At 44.5% G+C, this 22155-nt stretch overlaps 1 protein-coding gene across 4 annotated transcripts in view; it reads left to right on the forward strand.

The window, feature by feature from the left end:
* The window catches only part of LOC133483561 (receptor-type tyrosine-protein phosphatase gamma-like), a 499015-nt gene that overhangs the window by 227611 nt on the left and 249249 nt on the right, over window positions 1-22155 (forward strand). For all 4 annotated transcript variants that reach the window (XM_061784954.1, XM_061784955.1, XM_061784956.1 and 1 more), the window contains exon 3: window positions 14234-14416. In XM_061784954.1, coding sequence (XP_061640938.1) covers window positions 14234-14416 — 183 coding nt within the window. The remainder of the gene's footprint in view (window positions 1-14233; window positions 14417-22155) is intronic.

Here is a 22155-nt window from a genome sequence, read left to right on the forward strand (position 1 = left end):
TTTTCACATTCGTAGTCTTGCAAATATGTTTTGTTTTCCATGAAAAAACTAATGTCTGTCTGTACCATAAATGAATAATTAATCCTACTAAAGGTCAACAATGCATGAGCAAGAATCTGTCTCATTCTGTCCTCAATGGGGAGAACCAACCACGGGAGACAGAGAAGGATAGTAAAACCAGTCCGGGTTAATTTTGACAACAAATGTGATTTTGGCTTAGAGTATTATTAATATTCTCAACCAAGACCACAAGACAGCTGCATATTTCCGACGTAAGTTAATATATTTTCAAAATAAAGGTCCAACAATGGGTGTGCATTAAAAATATTTTTCTAAAATACAACTTGCTGCAACCAAGCCAGAGAAGCACTGAGGTAAATTATTGACAATGAAAGGAAGATTGGAGGAGTGTAACTGACAGAGACGATGGATGGTTCTGTGAACAATGTGCTTAATATATGAGCCAGAAACCATCATCACTTTATGAAGACATTTCTCAAGATGCATGGTAGGTAGACTGAAGCCAGAACTGAATCGAGAGAGGTCGAGTGGAGCCTTAAGGTTTCTTTGCCCATTTTTTAACTGCTCGAATGTGTGTTTGTAATCACAAGTTATTTGAGGATGATCACTTAGCAGTTTTAAAAAAATTCATTCTTTTCAGACATAACCCATGGCCTTCATGCTGCATCGACTTTACTTGCTATGCAGCGGTTGCTTTAGAGTAAAGGCAACTATTAAATGGTCCATTGGGAATTATCGTCTGAAGATGGCTAGCTCCCTTTTAGCCACAGATAATATTGTATTTTGTAAATATAGATACAGTAGATGAGATAAATTTACACGTGACACACAATATACAGACCAGTATGTTTTATTAATACAGGTATTATATAATAAGAATACAAAGCTATTTTTCCATTGACAAAGTTATGTTGAAGGTGAATATTTTAGAGGTATTAATTTATCCTTTTATTTGTTCTCTTGCCCTTCTAAAGCATGTCATGGAGAAAAATGATGTAGGTGGGAGGTCCACAAGGTGTGGTAGAAATTCTATCATCTCTTTTATTCAGTTATTTTTTTGGGGGGGGGGGGGGGCGCTGGGTATTTAACCTTGTTTGGATGTGTGTGTTTGTGTGTGGCTGGCAGGTGTATGTGCGTGGTAGGTGGGAGGTTCTGCCTATTGTCATGTGAGGAAGTAGGACTTTGTTTTTCAATGTCTTCACGCTCAGTCGGACAGTCAGATGGGATTACTGGTTGGCGGTCTGTAGAGTGACAGGGTCACTGGGACACAGAACGAGGTGTGAAATCACTTTTTCATGCAAGAGACACAACTGAGCGGGCTGAGTTGATTTACAGAGCTGTTAAGTTATAGTACTTCACAAAATAGCGGTGTGTCAAACATTATTTCTGTTTATTTTATCACAATACTCCACTTGTATTATAATTTACAGCCACTTGCGTTATGCACCGGTATTGATTTACATTCTTGTAGATAGCAATATTTGGATGTTAAGAAGCCAATTCTCACAATATTAGACTGTGATGTAAAGCACATTTTCCAATTACGTTACCTCATGCTGAGCTACAAATAAAATTTGCTTTGAAGTTGTGTAAATGCAGAGAGATGCGAGAGCAAGCTTTATGGGAATGTGCTGTAAATGCATTAAGGAATAAATTTATTCATTTCTCGTACCGCTTATCCTCACTATGGTCATGGGCGTGCTGGAGCCTATCTAAGCTATCTTAAGGTGAGAGGCAGGGTACACCCTGAACTGGTCGTCAGCCAATCGCAGGGCACATATAAACAAACAACCGTTCGCACTAGCGTTCACACCTATGGCAATTTAGAGTCTTCGATGAACCTATCATTTTTGGGATGTGGGAGGAAACCAGAGTACACGGAGAAAACCCACGCAGGCACGGAACATGCAAACTCCACGCTTGCATTTGAACCCGGGTCTTGTGAGGCAGATGTGCTAACCAGTCGGCCACCTAAGGAATACATATAAAACAGAATAATTATCACAGCAGATGCCAGATACAATGGAAATATGATCCATAAAAGTTGTCACCATTGTTGACTCAGAGCAATTTAATTAGACGCCAAGTCTCAATTTTTGCGACATTATTCCCACATCATTAAAGCATCATTCTGTCCTTGCCCTTTTATCTTGCCTTGCATTCTCCAATTGAAAAGTTATTTCAAACCAGTAAGTGTTCTGGGGCTGCACAATACTCTAGTGGTTACAGCCTCACAGTTCTGAGGTTTGGGTTGGAATTGTTCTCACTGTGCTTGTCTGGGTTATCTCTGTTTTCTCTCATGAAAACTAGTTGCAGAACCCACACACTATGCACCAGTTCAGGTGCATTTGGCCTCGTCACTCGGTGTGCGGCGGTACTTTGGTACATTGAAGACTCTAAATCCCCCATCGGTGTCAATGGAAGAGTGAATTTTTGTCTATCTACCTGTTTATGTACCCTCCGATTCGCTGGTGACCGGTCCAGGTTGAACACCCAAAATATGTTGGGCAAGGCTGCAACTCACTTGCAACCCTAATTAGGATAAGTGGTATAGAAAATGGAGGGATGGATAAAGTGGTCAGGATGACAAAAATAGTCGATCATCTGTTCATACGACTCAGTTGCTTTTTTTTATTGAATGTGATGAATTTAGTGATAGTGTTTCTGTTTATCTTGATAAAAATGTGTGGAATAATAAGAAGAATACATTACATTCTCACAATACCATTAATATGAGTATTTATCCATCAGCATTGACAGCTCTGTGCTTAATATATAGTTTGATTTATGGACTCAGTATTTAGATCAGACGCTTCAGAATTTTGTTGCAATGTCGCAATCACAATAATGCAATTTCAGCAAATGAATCATCTATTTCCATATACTGCTCCAAGAATGCCCAAAATTAACTGCGTGACAATTTTGTTTGGCATACGCAATCGTGGGTGTGACCGATTAGCAGATCTAGCTCAGGTTCCGGATCTGTTTGTGTGAGCAATCGAGTTTGCACCTGGTTTTTTTTTTTTTTTTTTTTCACACACATAAACCTTTAAAAGGCTCTAAACAGGCGCCAAAAATGGCATGTAAATTTGACACACCACAGAGAAGATTGTTAACAAGCCTATTACTTGTTATTATTGCATAATGTGTGCTTCCTGACCTACTGAAGAACCGATTACCAGGCAGACAATATCGATCTTGCTTCGACTCTTCATATTTTTTTATCCTTGGTTTAAAAAAAAAAAAAAAAGTATGATTGCCAATGTATTATGTCATCATCTAATTTTCGAATTTTTAAAAGCGTTTGCAAGATGGGGAACTTTTTCTCTTAATAGTGAAAGAAACAACTTATCCCATGTCAATTTAAGGCGTATTGCTTCTCCATTTGCCCTGTGATTGACTCACTACCTTTTGCCCAAACTCAGCAAGCATAGGTTGCAACTCCCTGCAACCCTGGACAGGATAAGTGCAATAGAAAATGGATGGACGGATACATGTTTCTCCTCTGATGCCGAAATATACTGTTTAGATACTGGTTATAATAATTTCTGCTTCCTGCGTTTTGGGTTTTTGTTGAGTTAAACTTATGGACACATAAGGTAGTTGTTGTAATTTTTTATGTCCCTCACTTATAATTAAATTCCCTAACTGAAAATGTTAGAAACACCGTGCAAAAAATACAGCATTGTAATAATAAGTGTTGTTGATCTTTAGCTGTTATTCACTTTGGGATACACATGTCTGCTTCCTCTGACTTTTCAGAGTGTAAGGCTTTGAAGTCAGTTAATGCCAATTTTGGAGCAGACAGCAAGAGGAACAGGACCCAAATGCAAGACTCAGGGGAAAAAGACAGTTCCAAATAACACGCCCTTTAATGAACAGGCTGGATTTGGTACATGGGTAGACAGAGGCAAAGGCAACGGTATCCAAACACATGAGGCTTCAGAGTGCTATGAATGATTTTGGATTATGGTATATAAAAAAAACATTTTTACACATAGGAAAAATAATCCCTCAGGTAAATTTCCACAAAGAAAATAATCTACACATCTCAAGATGATGCTCAAAGAAATACGTCTGCGTAATGAGATGGAGGTGACAGAAGCTTTGGAAAATGAACAAAAAGCTGTCTTCTAACCCATCCATCCATCCACCCATTCTCTACCGCTTATCCGGGTCGGGTCGCGAGGGCAGTAGCTTCAGCAGGGACGCCCAGACTTCCCTCTCCCCAGCCACTTCATCCAGCTCTTCCGGGGGGATCCCGAGGCGTTCCCAGGCCAGCCGAAGGATGTAGTCTCTCCAGCGTGTCCTGGGTCGTCCCCTGGGTCTCCTCCCGGTGGGACATGCACGGAACACCTCACCAGGGAGGCGTCCGGGAGGCATCCGAATCAGATGCCCCAGCCACCTCATCTGGCTCCTCTCAATGCGGAGGAGCAGGGGCTCTACTCTGAGATCCTCCCGGATGACCGAGCTTCTCACCCTATCTCTAAGGGAGAGCCCGGACACCCTGCGGAGGAAACTCATTTCGGCTGCTTGTATCCGGGATCTTGTTCTTTCGGTCACGACCCACAGCTCATGACCATAGGTGAGGGTAGGAACGAAGATCGACCGGTAAATTGAGAGCTTCGCCTTTCGGCTTAGCTCTTTCTTTACCACAACGGACCGATACAAAGTCCGCATCACTGCAGACGCTGCACCGATCCGCCTGTCGATCTCCCGTTCCATTCTTCCCTCACTCGTGAACAAGACCCCAAGATACTTGAATTCCTCCACTTTGGGCAGGATCTCATCCCCGACCTGGAGATGGCATGCCACCCTTTCCTGACTGAGGACCATGGTCTCAGATTTGGAGGTGCTGATTCTCATCCCAGCCGCTTCACACTCGGCTGCGAACTGCTCCAGTGAGAGTTGGAGGTCACGGCTTGATGAAGCCAACAGAACCACATCATCTGCAAAAAGCAGAGATGCAATACTGAGGCCACCAAACCGGACCCCCTCTACGCCTCGGCTGCGCCTAGAAATTCTGTCCATAAAAGTTATGAACAGAATCGGCGACAAAGGGCAGCCTTGGCGGAGTCCAACCCTCACCGGGAACGAGTCCGACTTACTGCCGGATATGCGGACCAAACTCTGACTCCGGTCGTACAGGGACCGAATAGCCCGTATCAGGGGGTTCGGTACCCCATACTCCCGAAGCACTCTCCACAGGACTCCCCGAGGGACACGGTCGAACGCCTTCTCCAAGTCCACAAAACACATGTAGACTGGTTGGGCGAACTCCCATGCACCCTCGAGGACCCTGCCGAGGGTGTAGAGCTGGTCCACTGTTCCACGGCCAGGACGAAAACCACACTGCTCCTCCTGAATCTGAGATTCGACTTCCCGACGGACCCTCCTCTCCAGCACCCCTGAATAGACCTTACCAGGGAGGCTGAGCAGTGTGATCCCCCTGTAGTTGGAACACACCCTCCGGTCCCCCTTCTTAAAAAGGGGGACCACCACCCCAGTCTGCCAATCCAGAGGCACTGTCCCCGATGTCCACGCGATGTTGCAGAGGCGTGTCAACCAGGACAGCCCCACAACATCCAGAGCCTTTAGGAACTCCGGGCGAATCTCATCCACCCCCGGGGCCCTGCCACTGAGGAGCTTTTTAACTACCTCGGTGACCTCAAACTCAGAGATAGGAGAGCCCGCCTCAGAGAACCCACACTCTGCTTCCCCATGGGAAGGCGTGTCGGTGGAATTGAGGAGGTCTTCGAAGTATTCTCCCCACCGACTCACAACGTCCCGAGTCGAGGTCAGCAGCGCCCCATCCCCACTATACACAGTGTTGGTGGTGCACTGCTTTCCTCTCCTGAGACGTCGGATGGTGGACCAGAATTTCCTCGAAGCCGTCCGGAAGTCTTTCTCCATGGCCTCACCGAACTCCTCCCATGCCCAGGGTTTTTGCTTCAGCGACCACCAGAGCTGCATTCCGCTTGGCCAGCCGGTACCCATCAGCTGCCTCAGGAGTCCCACAGGCCAAAAAGGCCCGATAGGACTCCTTCTTCAGCTTGACGGCATCCCTCACCGTTGGTGTCCACCAACGGGTTCGGGGATTGCCGCCACGACAGGCACCGACCACCTTACGGCCACAGCTCCGTTCGGCCGCCTCAGCAATGGAGGCGCGGAACATGGTCCACTCGGACCCGATGTCCCCCGCCTCCCCCGGAACATGAGCAAAGTTCTGTCGGAGGTGGGAGTTGAAACTCCTTCTGACAGGGGATTCTGCCAGACATTCCCAGCAGACCCTCACAATACGTTTGGGCCTGCCACGTCGGACCGGCATCTTCCCCCACCATCGGAGCCAACTCACCACCAGGTGGTGATCAGTTGACAGCTCCGCCCCTCTCTTCACCCGAGTGTCCAAGACATGCGGCCGCAAGTCCGATGACATGACCACAAAGTCGATCATCGAACTGCGACCTAGGGTGTCCTGGTGCCAAGTGCATGTGTGGACACCCTTATGCTTGAACATGGTGTTCGTTATGGACAATCCGTGACGAGCACAGAAGTCCAATAACAGAACACCGCTCGGGTTCTGATCGGGGGGGCCGTTCCTCCCAATCGCGCCCTTCCAGGTCTCACTGTCATTGCCCACGTGAGCATTGAAGTCCCCCAACAGAACAATGGAGTCCCCAGCGGGAGCACTCTCCAGCACCCCCTCCAAGGACTCCAAAAAGGGTGGGTACTCTGAACTGCTGTTTGGTGCATAGGCACAAACAACAGTCAGGACCCGTCCCCCCACCCGAAGGCGGAGGGAGGCTACCCTCTCGTCCACCGGGGTGAACCCCAACGTACAGGCGCCGAGCCGGGGGGCAATAAGTATACCCACACCTGCTCGGCGCCTCTCACCATGGGCAACTCCAGAGTGGAAGAGAGTCCAACCCCTCTCGAGAGGACTGGTACCAGAGCCCAAGGTGTGTGTGGAGGCGAGTCCGACTATATCGAGTCGGAACTTCTCGACCTCACACACCAGCTCGGGCTCCTTCCCTGCCAGAGAGGTGACATTCCACGTCCCTAGAGCCAGCTTCTGTAGCCGGGCATCGGATCGCCGAGGTCCCCGCCTTCGGCCACCGCCCAGCTCACACTGCACCCGACCCCTATGGCCCCTCCCACAGGTGGTGAGCCCATGGGAAGGGGGACCCACGTTACCCTTTCGGCCTGTGCCCGGCCGGGCCCCATGGGTGCAGGCCCGGCCACCAGGCGCTCGCCTTCGAGCCCCACCACCAGGCCTGGCTCCAGTGGGGGGCCCCGGTGGCCCGCGTCCGGGCAAGGGAAAACCAAGTCCATTGTTTGTCGTCATCATTAGGGGTCTTTGAGCTGTGCTTTGTCTGGTCCCTCACCTAGGACCTGTTTGTCATGGGTGACCCTGCCAGGGGCATAAAGCCCCAGACAACTTAGCTCCTAGGATCACTGGGACACACAAACCCCTCCACCACGACAAGGTGACGGCTCAAGGAGGGGTCTTCTAACCCCATTATTTTTTTGTACAGAAAAAGATAGCTATTCTTGTTGTATGTACTTTACCTACAATTAACTGTTCACATCAGATGAGGTCTCCTCAAGCGTGGAAATAATGAAAAAGAAACAGACCTGTGCAGTATATTTGTCTTCTCAATTTGGCAGGTGGCTTGTCTCAGTAGACATAAAATATTCTCTCCCCACACTGATTCCATCAGTATTACAGGGTAAATGGCAGAAATCGATGCACCGAGGAGTCGGCCTATATGAGGAGGATGCTAGAATTCAGGAGGGATATACCAATGCATTGAGGTGGGGGTATTAACTGTAATCTCTGGTGGCAGTCAGCCGCATTTTTCTACAAGTGGGGCAGTAGTGTAAGCATAGCATTGATTATACAGTCTTTTTTTCTTTTTTAATGCCATAAACACAGGAATTCATGTTTTTTTGCTTTTTAAACTAAAGAATGTGTAATGGATTTCCTGCAACAATATAACAGCACACTGAGTTGAGTACTCACATGAATTATCTTTGGAAGACGGAAATACCCTAATACAGTGATTTTCAACCAGTGTGCCGGGTCACATTAGTCTCTTCAGGTGTGCCGTTGAAAACTATAACATTTTACTTAATTGCGCAAAAAATATTTATTTCCAAGAAATAATGTATCTTTGTTCATCTATTTATGCCAGTGAGGCATACTGAAAGACAGATAATAAATAAATGCTCTTCTATTAGATGGCAGGAAGTACATGCAGTAATTAATGTATCCACGATTTGTGATATTTTTGTTTGTTGGTGTGCCGTGAAATTTTTCAATTGTAAAATATGTGCCTTGGCTCCATAAAGATTGAAAATCACTCCCCTAACATATAATTTTACCCTTCAAACTATGTAAGTCACACGATGCACATATCTGGTAACCATGAGTTCCAGCCCTGGAACAATAATTTCCTGATTCCCTTTTATACTGTTTATTTTATTTTTTAGGACGATATATTTTCCCAAAATCTATCACGACAAACGATAGTATCGTTGTTTTTAAGCAACTGATATAGTGATCCATCCATCACATTCACACCTATGGGCATCTTTAAAGTCTTCAATTAACCTACCATGCATGTTTTTGGGATGTGGGAGGAAACCAGAGTGCCCGGAGAAAACCCACGGGGAGAACATGCAAACTCCACACAAGCAAGGCACACTCAGGCTCTGTTCACAAAAATTGTCTTTGAACAAACACTAAACATTTGGCACAGAATAACAGATTATACACATGAATGCCTTAACAGTCAATATACTGCCAATCAAATTTCCAATTGGTTAAGAAAAAGTGCCAAGTCGTAACATTAATAAGTAGATCAAAGCAACCTGTTTTGATTCAAGATTTGTACAACTTTTCATACAAATTCGACATACCAGCTCGTTGGTGTTAGCGGGATGGCCGCATTCATCTGGCTTGAAGCCAAAATGTTTCCCACATCGTTGCGGTGGCGTTAGGCTTTGGAACTAATTCCATTTATGCCGCTCAACTTTCTGTAAATGTGCAGCTATCGGCTCGCCATCGGAAAACTTAGCTTTTAGTACACTTGTGCCCGCATTGAAAAGCACGGACGCATGCATGCACGCGCACCCACGCAGACACCCATGCGAACACATGCACAGAGGCATGAACACGGCCAATCAGAGGGAGGCTCCTCTGAGGGTCCCCCTCACCCTCATTTTTGTATGTCTCAGATGGGGGACACACATCAAACAAGATCCCTGGTCTTCAACAAATACTTCAGACACAGTAAAAGGTTGCATTTAACATACTGTATTTATATTATCTGTGGTGGAAATAGATAACCGACACTCATTTTATTCATGTTTATTGTGCAATACAAACGTGTACCAATGTTATTTTTCACTTTCGGCTCAGATACACATATTAGCTGGTCTGCAATTCCATTCTTCTAAAACTAAAATTAAACTCCGAAACTTCAGCCGAGATCATCATCTTCTGTCTGCCCTCCAGAACTCGGGCTGATATCGGTCGCGCTGCTGAAGGATTTACTGTTCAAATGCCATTGTTGATTCCCCCCATGCCTTCCATTACAGATGTGGCTGTCCGCTTAAACATTTCATACAAACACAACACAATAAATACTACTATACCGTATACTACTCTTATCAATACCATGAATAAATAGCATTTTCCTGACAGACAATACCATTATTTTGTAGCATGTGAAATTCTATTAACTGATGTTTGTGAGGTCAGTTTGAAGCAGACAGCCAACTGCTGTTGTGTTGGTTGACATGCTAATGATAATAAATGTAGTATAACAGGCTTAACTTGACTTGTAAGAGAAACAAACAAACAAAAGACATTGAAAACATGAACATTCTTATTTATGAATGATATGTTGAGCCAAATAGCTTTTCATACAGCTGCTAACTCTGCTGCTTCCTAGCTAACAGAAGTGTCTATCTAATATCTAACAATATCATGGTGAAACATAATGACTGAATTTTAATTAACCTTAATTTCTTTCACTGACTATAATCCCTCACAGAAATTCTATTTACACTATAGACACAGTATATACATTGGGTACAGAAAGTTTTCAGACCCCCTTAAATTTTTCACTCTTGGTTATATTGCAGCCATTTGTTAAAATCATTTAAGTTCAATTTTTTTCCTCATTGATGTACACACAGCACTCCATATTGACAGAAAAAAAAACGTAATTTCTGAAATGTTTGCTGATTTATTGAAAAAGAAAAACTGAAATATCACACAGCCGTAAGTATTCAGATCCTTTGCTGTGGCACTCATATATTTAACTCGGGTAATGTCCATTTCTTCTGATCGTCCTTAAAATGGTTCTACACCGTCATTGGAGTCCAGCTGTGTTTGATTATACTGATTGAACTTGATGAGGAAAGCCACAACCCTGTCTATATAAGACATTACAGCTCACAGTGCATGTCGGAGCAAATAAGAATCATGAGGTCAAAGGAACTGCCCGAAGAGCTCAGAGACAGAATTGTTTTTTTGAGTTTGCAAAGAAATTTCTCCTGCAGAAAGCTTCCTAAGAGCACTGTGGCCTCCATAATCCTGAAATGGAAGATGTTTTGGGATCACCAGAACCCGTCCGGCCAAACTGAGCAATCGGGGGAGAAGAGCCTTGGTGAGAGAGGTAAAGAAGAACCCAAAGATCACTGTGGCTGAGCGCCAGAGATGTAGTCGGGAGATGGGATAAAGTTGTAGAAAGTCAACCATCACTGCAGCCCTCCACCAGTCGGGGCTTTATGGCAGAGTGGCCCGACGGAAGCCTCTCCTCACTGCAAGACACATGAAAGCCCGCATGGAGTTTGCTAAAAAACACCTGAAGGACTCCAAGATGGTGAGAAATAAGATTAAGTGGAATGTGTGGAGAAAACCAGGCACTGTTCATCACCTGTCCAATACAGTCCCAACAGTGGAGCATGGTGGTGGCAGCATCATGCTGTGGGAGTGCAGGGAGAGGGAAACTGGTTGCAATCAAAGAAAAGATGAATGTGGCCAAGTAAAGGGATATCTGGGACGATAACCTTCTCCAGAGTGCTCAGAACCTCAGATTGGGCCGAAGGTTGACCTTCCAACAAATCAATGACCCTAAGCACACAGGTAAAATAACAAAGGAGTGGCTTCAGAAAAAATCCATGACTGTCCTTGAATGGCCCAGCCAGAGCCCTGACTTAAACCCAATTGAGCATCTCTGGAGAGACCTGAAAATGCCTGTCCACCAACATTCGCCATCCAACCTGACAGAACTGGAGAGGATCTGCAAGGAGGAATGGCAAAGGGTCCCCAAATCCAGGTGTGAAAAACTTGTTGCATCATTCCCAAAAAGACTCATGGCTCTATTAGCTCAAAAGGGTGCTTCTACTAAATACTGAGCAAAGGGTCTGAATATTTATGGATGTGTGATGTTTCAGTTTTTCTTTTTTAATGAATCTGCAAAAATTTCAACGATTCTGTTTTTTTTCTGTCAATATGGGGTGCTGTGTGTACATTATCCATCCATCCATTATCTGAGCTGCTTCTCCTCACTAGGGTCGCGGGCGTGCTGGAGCCTATCCCAGCTATCATCGGGCAGGAGGCGGGGTACACCCTGAACTGGTTGCCAGCCAATCGCAGGGCACATACAAACAAACAACCATCCGCACTCACATTTGCGGATGTGAGTCTCCAATTCATGCATGTTTTTGGGATGTGGGAGGAAACCGGAGTGCCCGGAGAAAACCCACGCAGGCACGGGGAGAACATGCAAACTCCACACAGGGGGGGGCCGGGGATTGAACCCAGGTCCTCAGAACTGTGAGGCTGACGCTCTAACCAGTTGTCCACCGTGCCGCCGTGTGTACATTAATGTGGAAAAAATGCACTTAAATGATTTTAGCAAATGGCTGCAATATTAAAAAGAGTGAAAAATTTAAGTACAGTGCCACCAGAAAGTATTCACACCCCTTCACGTTTTCCACATTTTGCTATGTTACAAACTTATTCTAAAGCTGACTTGAGTGTAGTTTTCTTTTTTCTTTTTAAATCTACATAAAATATCCCATAATGACAAAGTAAAAACATTTTCAGACATTTGTGTAAATTTATAAAAAAATTAAACGTTCAAACATAATAAGTAATCACACCCTTTGCTATGACACTCAAACTTAAGCTCAGGTGCATCTAATTTCCACTGATCATCCTTGCGATGCTTCTACAACTTGAATGAAGTCCACCTGTGGTAAATTCAGTTGATTGAACATCATTTGGAATGGCACACACCTGTCAATATGCTATCTATAATGCTGCTTGTTGGGTTAACCAATCCTCAAAAACAACTTTTGAAGAGGTCATTATTTGTTTTATTTTCAATCTCACTGATGTTTTAGTTGTACACTTCCCTGATTTTGGTGCAGTGTGGGTGTAGTTCCCACTCAGTGACAGTGTAAACATGCATGTATATGGTTCACTTTCTCTGTGATTAACTGTTGACCAGTCCAGGGTGGAGTCTCCCTTCCCCCCAAAGTCAGCTGGGATAGGTTCCAACTCCCCGCGACCCTGAACAGGATAAGTGGTTTTAGAAAATTGGTTTATTATTGGAAGATTTCCTATGGTGGGAACATGCAAAGTTTGTCCAATAGTTCCTAGTTCCAGGAGTTCTACAGTGAAAAAAGGGCTTTTAGTCATTCGCTCAGTGTACGGTTGAGATTAGCACTCCAGCAGTTATCTCCTTTTTTTTAAGGCAATAACAAATAGCTTCCTGCTTCTCAAACCTTTGCATCTGCTGTCTGGACAGCTGCTGTCACAGGGAATACTAGCCTTATTCGAAAGCTAAGACCATCTCAATCAATACACACCCCAGGGCAAGGATGGAGATTGGAGAAAGAGGAAGACGAACAGGATGCTAACTAACTCAATGAAATCGGCATTACCCAGTGCTCGCAATGTGCCAGGGCATGAGTAATCATAGACAAATTCATTTAGGAGCCCAGGAGCCCGGTATTGCTTTCAATTAGGGAGCAGAGATTAGCGAAAGTGGGGTGCACATTGTGAAAGTCAATGTGAATGGGTAGACACACAGACGGAGATATTCACATCAGTTTCAGCTGACGTTTCCAATTTGTAGTCTTCCCCCAGCATGCTGAACAGCTGTTGCAAGCCACATGATGCTCACTTATCCTGTTCTCTATTAAATGTAGACAATGATCTTTTGGCCACCATCAGAGAAATATATTATAGGATTCATTGCCAGTAATTCAAATTAGGAACGCAAATTGGACAGACACAAGAGGACACTGACCTTTTACACAAATATTTAAAAGTATATTTTTATGTTTTTGTCTACATATGGTTTGTGAGAATTTCTGGCCCAAAAGAAAATAATAACAGTTTAAGATAATGAATTCTATAAGGCGGAGATCCTCATGGCCAAAATTATAATGTGGTTGTGGATTTGATCTCTGGAATGGCCCATGTTGCTCTACGCGGCTTTTATAGTGTTACTTGTTTAGAGTTTTTCTCCCAATCCTTCTGAAAGACAGAGAGCTAGATTATAACCTAATTGGAGATACAGTATTAAATAGCCTGGTGTCAAATGAAGTTGGGCTCCTTGACATTTCAGCCGTGGCTTTCCCAGCAAGTATATCTTTTACAAAACACTCCTGAGAGCGACTCGACTGCTCCTCTGGCCTCAAGCTTTTACACTGGAAATTTACTGTCAAAGGATGTCTTCAGATGTAAATATAACTTGTCAGCATCCTCATGAATTGTCTGAGGTGTTTTAGTGTCCCCTGTCAGCTCACAATGTAATGGACATCTACTGCATAATAGCTGTCTACAATGTACTTGAGAAGGAGGTCAGAAGAGCATAATCCGTGAATTTGTATATCTGTATAGTGTCACCAAACAGTAGGCAAAATACAGCTGGCTTATGATAATAACATTTCCAACCAAATAACTGAAATGCAGATGGTGTTCTTTTTTCCAGAAGCTGCCTCAGTTTAAGGCACTTGATGTTTATTCTGTAGGCAATATCTCATTTTAATTCAGACGACTTGGCACCCCTGCTTTTAGTGGATAAGATGTTGCTCTGGAATGCTGTTTGAAATATACTTCTAAAGACGACTGCGTTGCAGTGTATGCCACTACTAATAAGAACCTGCTTTCCTGTTTTCCCAGGTATATATGGACCAGATGAGGGCTGGGCATCAGCCTACCCAGAATGTAAGGAGAAAAACCAGTCACCAATAAACATTGTGGACCAAGACGCTAAAATCTCCACTGAGTTTCAGGAAATTACACTGGAGGGCTTCGATACTGAATCTTCAAATAAGACGTCTATGAAGAACACTGGCAAAACAGGTACAGCAAACATATAGTGGGTTTCTCCTAGGCTCAGGGATGGAGCACAATGCCCCACCACAAACAGCAGTTGGTCCTGTTAAATACAGTAATAGTCATTTAAGTTTAAGTAAATAATCTCTTTCATTTGCCTTCATTGTATATACTTCAAGTGCAAACAAATGAAATGAAAAAGAAATATTTCAAGCGTAACATCCTTGCTTCAGAGTAGGAAATGCAAATTTACTTTAACCTTCAAATTTACATTTGAGCAGATTTGCTCCGTGCTGAGGTTAAATTTGTTGGTCTCTTTATTCTGATATTTATGACAGGCGAAACCTCTTACTAGGGAGCACACAATAATGTCGGAGGAGTTGAGTGCTAAGTGTTTTTGCAGTTGTGACCGTGCTGTACTGTGAAGCTGTTGAGAGGGTCAAATAAATTAACAAAACAACTTGAATGTATACTATTATTGGAGAATAACATGGTAGCACAGGATGGCTGCCACTAAAAGCTACAGATTAGCCCCGGGCTTTGATGAAGGAAAGTCTCATGAGAACTGGAAAAATGAAATGTGAATGATGAACTTAGACAAGAAAAAAACAAGTGCTAGCGGTAGCTTTATTGCTGAAAGGCAGAGCAAAGAACATATCTCTGGGAATATGAGCAGATGATCCGGACAAGGACAAGGATTAGAGATGTCTCGATGCAACTTTTCACTTCTGATCCGATACCGATATTGCAGCCTTGAATTCTGGCCGATACAGATATCGGTCCGATCAGATATCAGCAATAATCATACATAGTTATTTTGTACCCCTCCTTGAGCCGTCACCATAACGTGGTGGAGGGTTTTGTGTGTCCCAATGATCCTAGGAGCTAAGTTGTCCAGGACTTTATGCCCCTGGCAGGGTCACCCATGACAAACAGGTGCTTGATGAGGGGCCAGACAAAGCACGGCTGAAAGACCCCTTATGATAACAACAAACAATGGACTCAGTTTTCCCTTGCCCGGACGGGGGTCACGGGGTACCCCCTCTGGAGGTGGGCTTCGAAGGCGAGCGCCTGGTGGCCGGGCCTGCACCCATGGGGCCGGGAACAGCCGAAAGGGTAATGTGGGTGCCTTTTCCCATGGGCTCATCACCTGTAGGAGGGGCCATAGGGGTCGGGTGATGTGTGAGCTGAGCGGGGGCCGAAGGCAGGGACCTTGGTGATCCGATCCCCGGCTAGAGAAGCTGGCTGTCGTGACATGGAACGTCACATCTTTGGCAGGGAAAGAACCCGAGCTGGTGTGTGAGGTCGAGAAGTTCCGACTAGATATGGTCGGGCTCGCCTCCACACATAGCTTGGGCCCTGGCACTAGTCCTCTCGAGAGGGGTTGGACTGTCTTCCCCTCTGGAGTTGCCCACGGTGAGAGGCGCCGAGCAGGTGTGGGTATACTTAGTGCCCCCAGGCTTGGCGCCTGTACATTGTGGTTCACCCCGGTGGACGAGAGGGAAGCCTCCCTCCGCCTTCGGGTCGGGGGAAGGTTCCTGACTGTTGTTTGTACCTATGCACCAAACAGCAGTGGGCAATGACAGTGAAACCTGGAAGGGCATGATTGGGAGCAACGCCTCCCCGCCTCCCGATCAGAACCTGAGTGGTGTTCTGTTATTGGACTTCTGTGCTCATCACAGATTGTCCATAACGAACACCATGTTCAAGTATTAGGATGTCCACACATGCATTTGGCACCAGGAGCCATGTCCGATGATCGACTTTGTGGTCGTGTCATCGGACTGGTGGCCGCATGTCTTGGACAATTGGGTGGGAGAGGGGCGGAGCTGTTAACTGATCACCACCTGGTGGTGTGTGGGGTCCGATGGTGGGGGAAGATGCCGGTTCTACTGGTGTCTCTATGGGGTACAGAACCCACTGATACGGGCTGTTCAGTCCCTGTACGACTGGTGTCAGAGTTTGTTTCGCATTGCTTGCAGTGAGTCGGATTTGTTTCCGGTGAGGGGTGAAATCCGCCAAGGCTGCCCTTTGTCACCGATTCTGTTCATAACTTTTATGGACAGAATTTCTAATTGGTGGCCTCAGTATTGCATCTCTGCTTTTTGCAGACGATGTGGTTCTGTTGGCTTCATCAAGCCGTGATCTCCAACTCTCACTGGAGCGGTTCACAGCAGAGTGTGAAGCGGTTGGGATAAAAATCAGCACTTCCAAATCTGAGACCATGGTCCTCAGTCGGAAAAGGGTGGCGTTCCCTCTCCGGGTCAGGGATAAGATCCTGCCCCAAGTGGAGGAGTTCAAGTATTTTGGAGTCTTGTTCACGAGAGAGGTAAGAATGGAAAGGGAGATCGGTGCAACGTCTGCAGTGATGCAGACTTTGTATCGGTCCGTTGTGGTGAAAAAGATGCTAAACCGAAAGGCGAAGCTCTCAATTTACCAGTTGATCTGCGTTCCTACCCTCACCTATGGTCACGAGCTGTGGGTCATGCCTGAAAGAACAAGATTCCGAATACAAGCGGCCGAAATGAGTTTCCTCCGCAGGTTTTCCCGGGCTCCCCCTTAGAGATAGGGTGAGAAGCTCGGGAGGGGCTCAGAGTAGAGCAACTTCTCCTCCGCATTGAGCCAGATGAGGTGGCTCGGGGATCTGAGTAGGATACCTCCTGTGCCCCTCCCTGGTGAGGTGTTCCGGGCATGTCCCACCGGGAGGATGTCCCGGGGATGACCCAGGACATGCTGGAAAGACTATGTCTCCCGACTGGCCTGGGAGCACCGCGGGATCCCCCCGGAAGAGCTGAATGAAGTGGCTGAGGAGAGGGAAGTCTGGGCTTCCCTGCTAAAGCTACTGCTCCCGCGACCCGACCTCGGATAAACGGAAGAAAATGGATGGATGGATGGGTGACTTATTTTGTGGTATGGAATATTAGAAAATAATAAAGTAATATTACTCAGAGTACAAAATCAGCAACAGTAGGTATGGCTGGCAACCAGTTCAGGGTGTACTGCGCCTCTCGTCCAAAGGTAGCTGGGATAGGCTCCAGTACGCCCCCGACCCTAGTGGGATAAACGATATGGAAAATGGATGGATGATGGGTTACATGAAGTAACTTTAAAAGTAAGAATGTACTATAATTGAATACAATGAATAAAAATTATACAAGGAAATCCAGAAGAATAACTTAAATAAAAACAAATAAAGTAGAAGTCATAATCGAATATTCTTATTATAACTCGTTTTTCAGAGAAATTGAAGAATATATGCCCCAGAGTATTGTTATATTGCCTGTTTGTATGTGTTTATACCACGTTTGTATACCAATATTTTGGTGCGATTTCGATGCTAATTTTTGTCAGCTCCTCAATGGTGTTTTTCATTCATTGTGTGTTAGCTTTGAGCTTGCGATTTTTCTGTACAAAAACAAAGAAAGAAACAAAGTCTGTGATGTATTTGCACATTCAATTAGTGTAATTCTTTTGTGTGTTTAGTTTTACAGTGAACTTCAACTGGAGTGTCAATAAACGACATTAAGCAAGCAAAATTTACTCTTACTGCTTGCTACGATGTTAGCACCTTCGCAGCCTGTTGTTGTAATCACATGGGCTCTGCCTGCTGGATAGAAGTGCTGGAGCGGTCCATGGAATGGACAGCTTGTATAAGAGTGGTAAAATCTGAGATTTTAGATCCAGTCCGATCCGATACTCGTTTTTGTTTTGTTTTGCTGACATCGGACCGATTTCGGATCTCAAAGATTGGATCAGTGTATGCCTAACAAGGATAATGGTCAGGAACTCGACAAAAGTTTTTATTTGAGAAGAAAACGACTGGGCTTTTGAAGCCTACTCCGCATTTGATTGGATACTGTATTTGTAGCTACATAATGGTGGGACTTACTGTATGTCAGGGTTCACCACACAACATTAAGAAAGGCTAATATTGACTCCAATGAAGTAGCTGGTGCTGTAGATCTTCATCATCTTTAAGAAAATGACAATACTGAAAATACTGTTATACCTGATATTCTTAAACACAAAGATAATAGGGATGTAACGATATTGTATCTACAGTATATCTGACGGTTCGCTTTTATCACTGTATTAATCTCACAGTAATTATTGCTATATTGTGGGAAGGCTCACAGTATTACAGTACGACTCATGTTATTGCAGAAGGGTTCACGGTACAGTTGGGGCAAAGAGGCAGAAGGAGGGGAACTGAAAAACCTCGCTTTTTCTTGATGACCGAATCCTTCTTAATAGGCTTTAGAAGTTTCTGAGTGTTTTCCCACGTTTTAGTGAAAAAGGCATCTTCATAAATCATATATTACCGTGCACCTCTTTACCCGTCGATGCAATGTTTGCATTTGTGTAAGGTACCTCCAAAACTCTTTTATTGCTGCAGCAATAATCATGCTATGCTCACAGTACTGTAACAAAACTGTCCATTGAAAAATTGTCTGTTCACTCATTTAACAGTATTTATTGTCATATTTTCCTTATAACATTAGAAATAAGATACTGCCTACTAACAATGATTTATTTGCTTGAGTCCAAAAATTCAAGTGATGTCAGAAACACAGGAAGACAAATAACAATAAATAAAACCATTACGGGACGTCTACTTAGTTTATTTTCCACCGCTTAGTGATATTGTAAAATGATTTATTTTTCTGAGCAGCCTCTGTGTAATGTTTTCATTTGAAATTTGGGCATTTATTTGAAGAGAGTGACGTATGTAAGACGATTAATTTTTGCATTGATGTCTGTATTTTTTGTATAGACTGGACCTATTGTTTCTTTTTTGGGACTAATGAAATATTTGGTGGAGGGAAATGTAACGGGAGTCGGAACCATTATTCCCTCTCCGTGACGTTCTTTCACCCACAACTTTTGACTTGAGAAAAAAACTCACTGGAACACCACAAAGGAGTGATACTATTACAATCTTTCTTTTCCTTTCGGCATGTCCTGTCAGGGATCGCCATAGCGTGTCATCCTTTTCCATGTAAGCCTATCTCCTGCATCCTCCTCTCGAACACCAACTGCCTTCATGTCTTCCCTCAGGACAGCCATCAACCTTCTCTTTGGTCTTCCTCAAGCGCTCTTGCCTGGCAGCGCTATCCTCATCATCTACCAATATACTGACTCTCTCTCCTCTGGACGTATCCAAACCATCGAAGTCTGCTCTCTATAATTTTGTCTCCAAAACATCTAACCTTGGCTGTCCCTCTGATGAGCTAATTTCTAATTTTATCCGAACCTCAACATCTTAATTTCCGTCACCTCCAGCTCTGCTTCCTGTTGTCTTATCAGTGCCACTGTCTCTAATCCGTACATCATGGCTGGCCTCACCACTGTCTTGTAGACTTTGTCCTTCATCCGAGCAGAGACTCTTCTGTCACATAACACACCTGACACCTTCCTCCACCCGTTCCAACCTGCTTGGACCCGTTTCTTCACTTCCTGACCACACTCACCATTGCTCAGGGCTGATCCCTGATGCAGTCCCACCTCCACCTTAAATTCCTTTGTCACACCTACAGCACACCTGATCACTGTTCTGTTGCCCCCGTACATGTCCTGTATTATTCTAACATACTTCTCTGCCACTCCAGACTTCCGCATGCAGTAACACAGTTCCTCTCTGGGTACTCTATCATAGGCTTTCTCTAGATCCACAAAAACACAATGTAGATTCTTCTGACCTTCTCTGTACTTTTCTGTCATCTGTGGTACTCTTTCTAGGCATGAAACCATACTCTTGCTCATAAATACTCATTTCTGTCCTGAGTCTAGCCTCCACTACTCTTTCCCATAACTTCATTGTGTAGCTCATCAACTTTAGTCCTTTATCGTTCCCACAGCTCTGCACATAACCCTCGTTCTTAAAAATGGACACCAGCACACTTTTCCTCCATTCTTCAGGCATCTTCTCATCCGCTAGAATTCCATTGAACAAGCTGGTCAAAAACTCCACAGCCACCTCTCCGAGATGCTTCCATACTTCCACAGGAATGTCATCAGGACCAACTGCCTTTCCATTTTTATTCCTCTTTAATGCCTTTCTAACTTTCCCCTTACTACTCATTGCCACTTCCTGGTCCACCACAGGACCTTCTTCTATTCTTCCTTCTCTCTTATTTTCCTCATTCATCATCTCCTCAAAGTATTCTTTCCATCTATCCAACACACTACTGGCACCAGTCAACACATTTCCATCTCGATCCTTAATCACCCAAACCTGTTGCACATCCTTCCCATCTCTATCCTTCTGTCTGCCCAACCTGTAGAGATCCTTTTCACCTTCTTTAGTGTCCAACCTGGCATACAGGTCATTATATGCCTCGTTTGCCCTTTGCCACCACTACATTTGCCCTATGTCGCATCTCAATGTATTCCTTTCGCCTCTCCTCGGTCCTCTCAGTGTACCACTTCTTCTTAGCTAACCTTTTTCCTTGTATGATTTCCTGTACTGTGAGGTTCCACCACCAAGTCTCCTTCTCTCCTTTCATGCTCATCACCTGTATAAACACCTGTTTGGAACTTCCCACGGGTGAACAGGCTGATTAGGAACAGATGGGTCCCATGAGTGGGTATAAAATCAGAATCAGAATCATCTTTATTTGACAAATATATCCAAAAAACACACAAGGAATTTGTCTCAGGTAATTGTAGCCGCTCTAGTACGACAACAGACAGTCAATTGACAGAGAACACTTTTGAGACATAAAGACATTGAGAAAAACAGTCACTGAGCAATAAAGGGTTGCTAGTTATCTGGTAATGCCGGTACATTATTTATTTATTTATAAAAAAAAATTTTGACAATTGTGCAAAAGATGCAGAGTCCTCTAGCACTTAGGGCAGTTCGAATGACTAATATTACAATAGTCCGGTGCAATGACCATTGTGCCAAGGGTGCCGAGACTTCAAGCGAGTAGTACGATAATCTGGGACAATGTTGATTGTGCAAATGTTGCAGATACTCCTCAGTCAGTGTGCAAATGGAGCAGATGCTACTCTGGCATGAGTGGCCAGTATTGGTCAACAACAGATATGCAAATAGTGCAGAGTGGTGAGTCGACTACAATGAGTGCACGAATAATATATAATTGGCCCGACAGTTTGACAACAAACTCAAGACAAAATTGTCAGGATGCTGCAATGGAATTGTAGGTTAGGTGTTTAAGAAGTTGATTGCAGGAGGGAAGAAGCTGTTGGAATGTCTGCTAGTTCTAGTTTTCATTGATCGGTAGCGCCTACCTGAGGGAAGGAGCTGGAAGAGCTTCCCTGAATTGCTCAGTCATTCACAAGCAAAGATGGGGCGAGGTTCACATCTTTGTGAACAAGTACGTGAAAAAATAGTCGAACAGTTTAAGGACAATGTTCCTCAACGTACAATTGCAAGGAATTTAGAGATTTCATCATCTACGGTCCATAATATCATCAAAAGGTTCACAGAATCTGGAGAAATCACTGTATGTAAGTGGCAAGGCCAAAAACCAACATTGAATGCCCGTGACCTTCGATCCCTCAGGCGGCACTGCATCAAAAACCGACATCAATGTGTAAAGGATATCACCACATGGGCTCAGGAACACTTCAGAAAACCAATGTCAGTAAATACAGTTCAGCGCTACATCCGTATGTGCAACTTGAAACTCTACTATGCAAAGCAAAAGCCATTTATCAACAACACCCAGAAATGCCGGCGGCTTCTCTGAGCCCGAGCTCATATAAGATGGACTGATGCAAAGTGGAAAAGTGTTCTG

Source organism: Phyllopteryx taeniolatus, chromosome 9 (assembly GCF_024500385.1).
Source record: "Phyllopteryx taeniolatus isolate TA_2022b chromosome 9, UOR_Ptae_1.2, whole genome shotgun sequence".
NCBI classification, from domain to species: domain Eukaryota; kingdom Metazoa; phylum Chordata; class Actinopteri; order Syngnathiformes; family Syngnathidae; genus Phyllopteryx; species Phyllopteryx taeniolatus.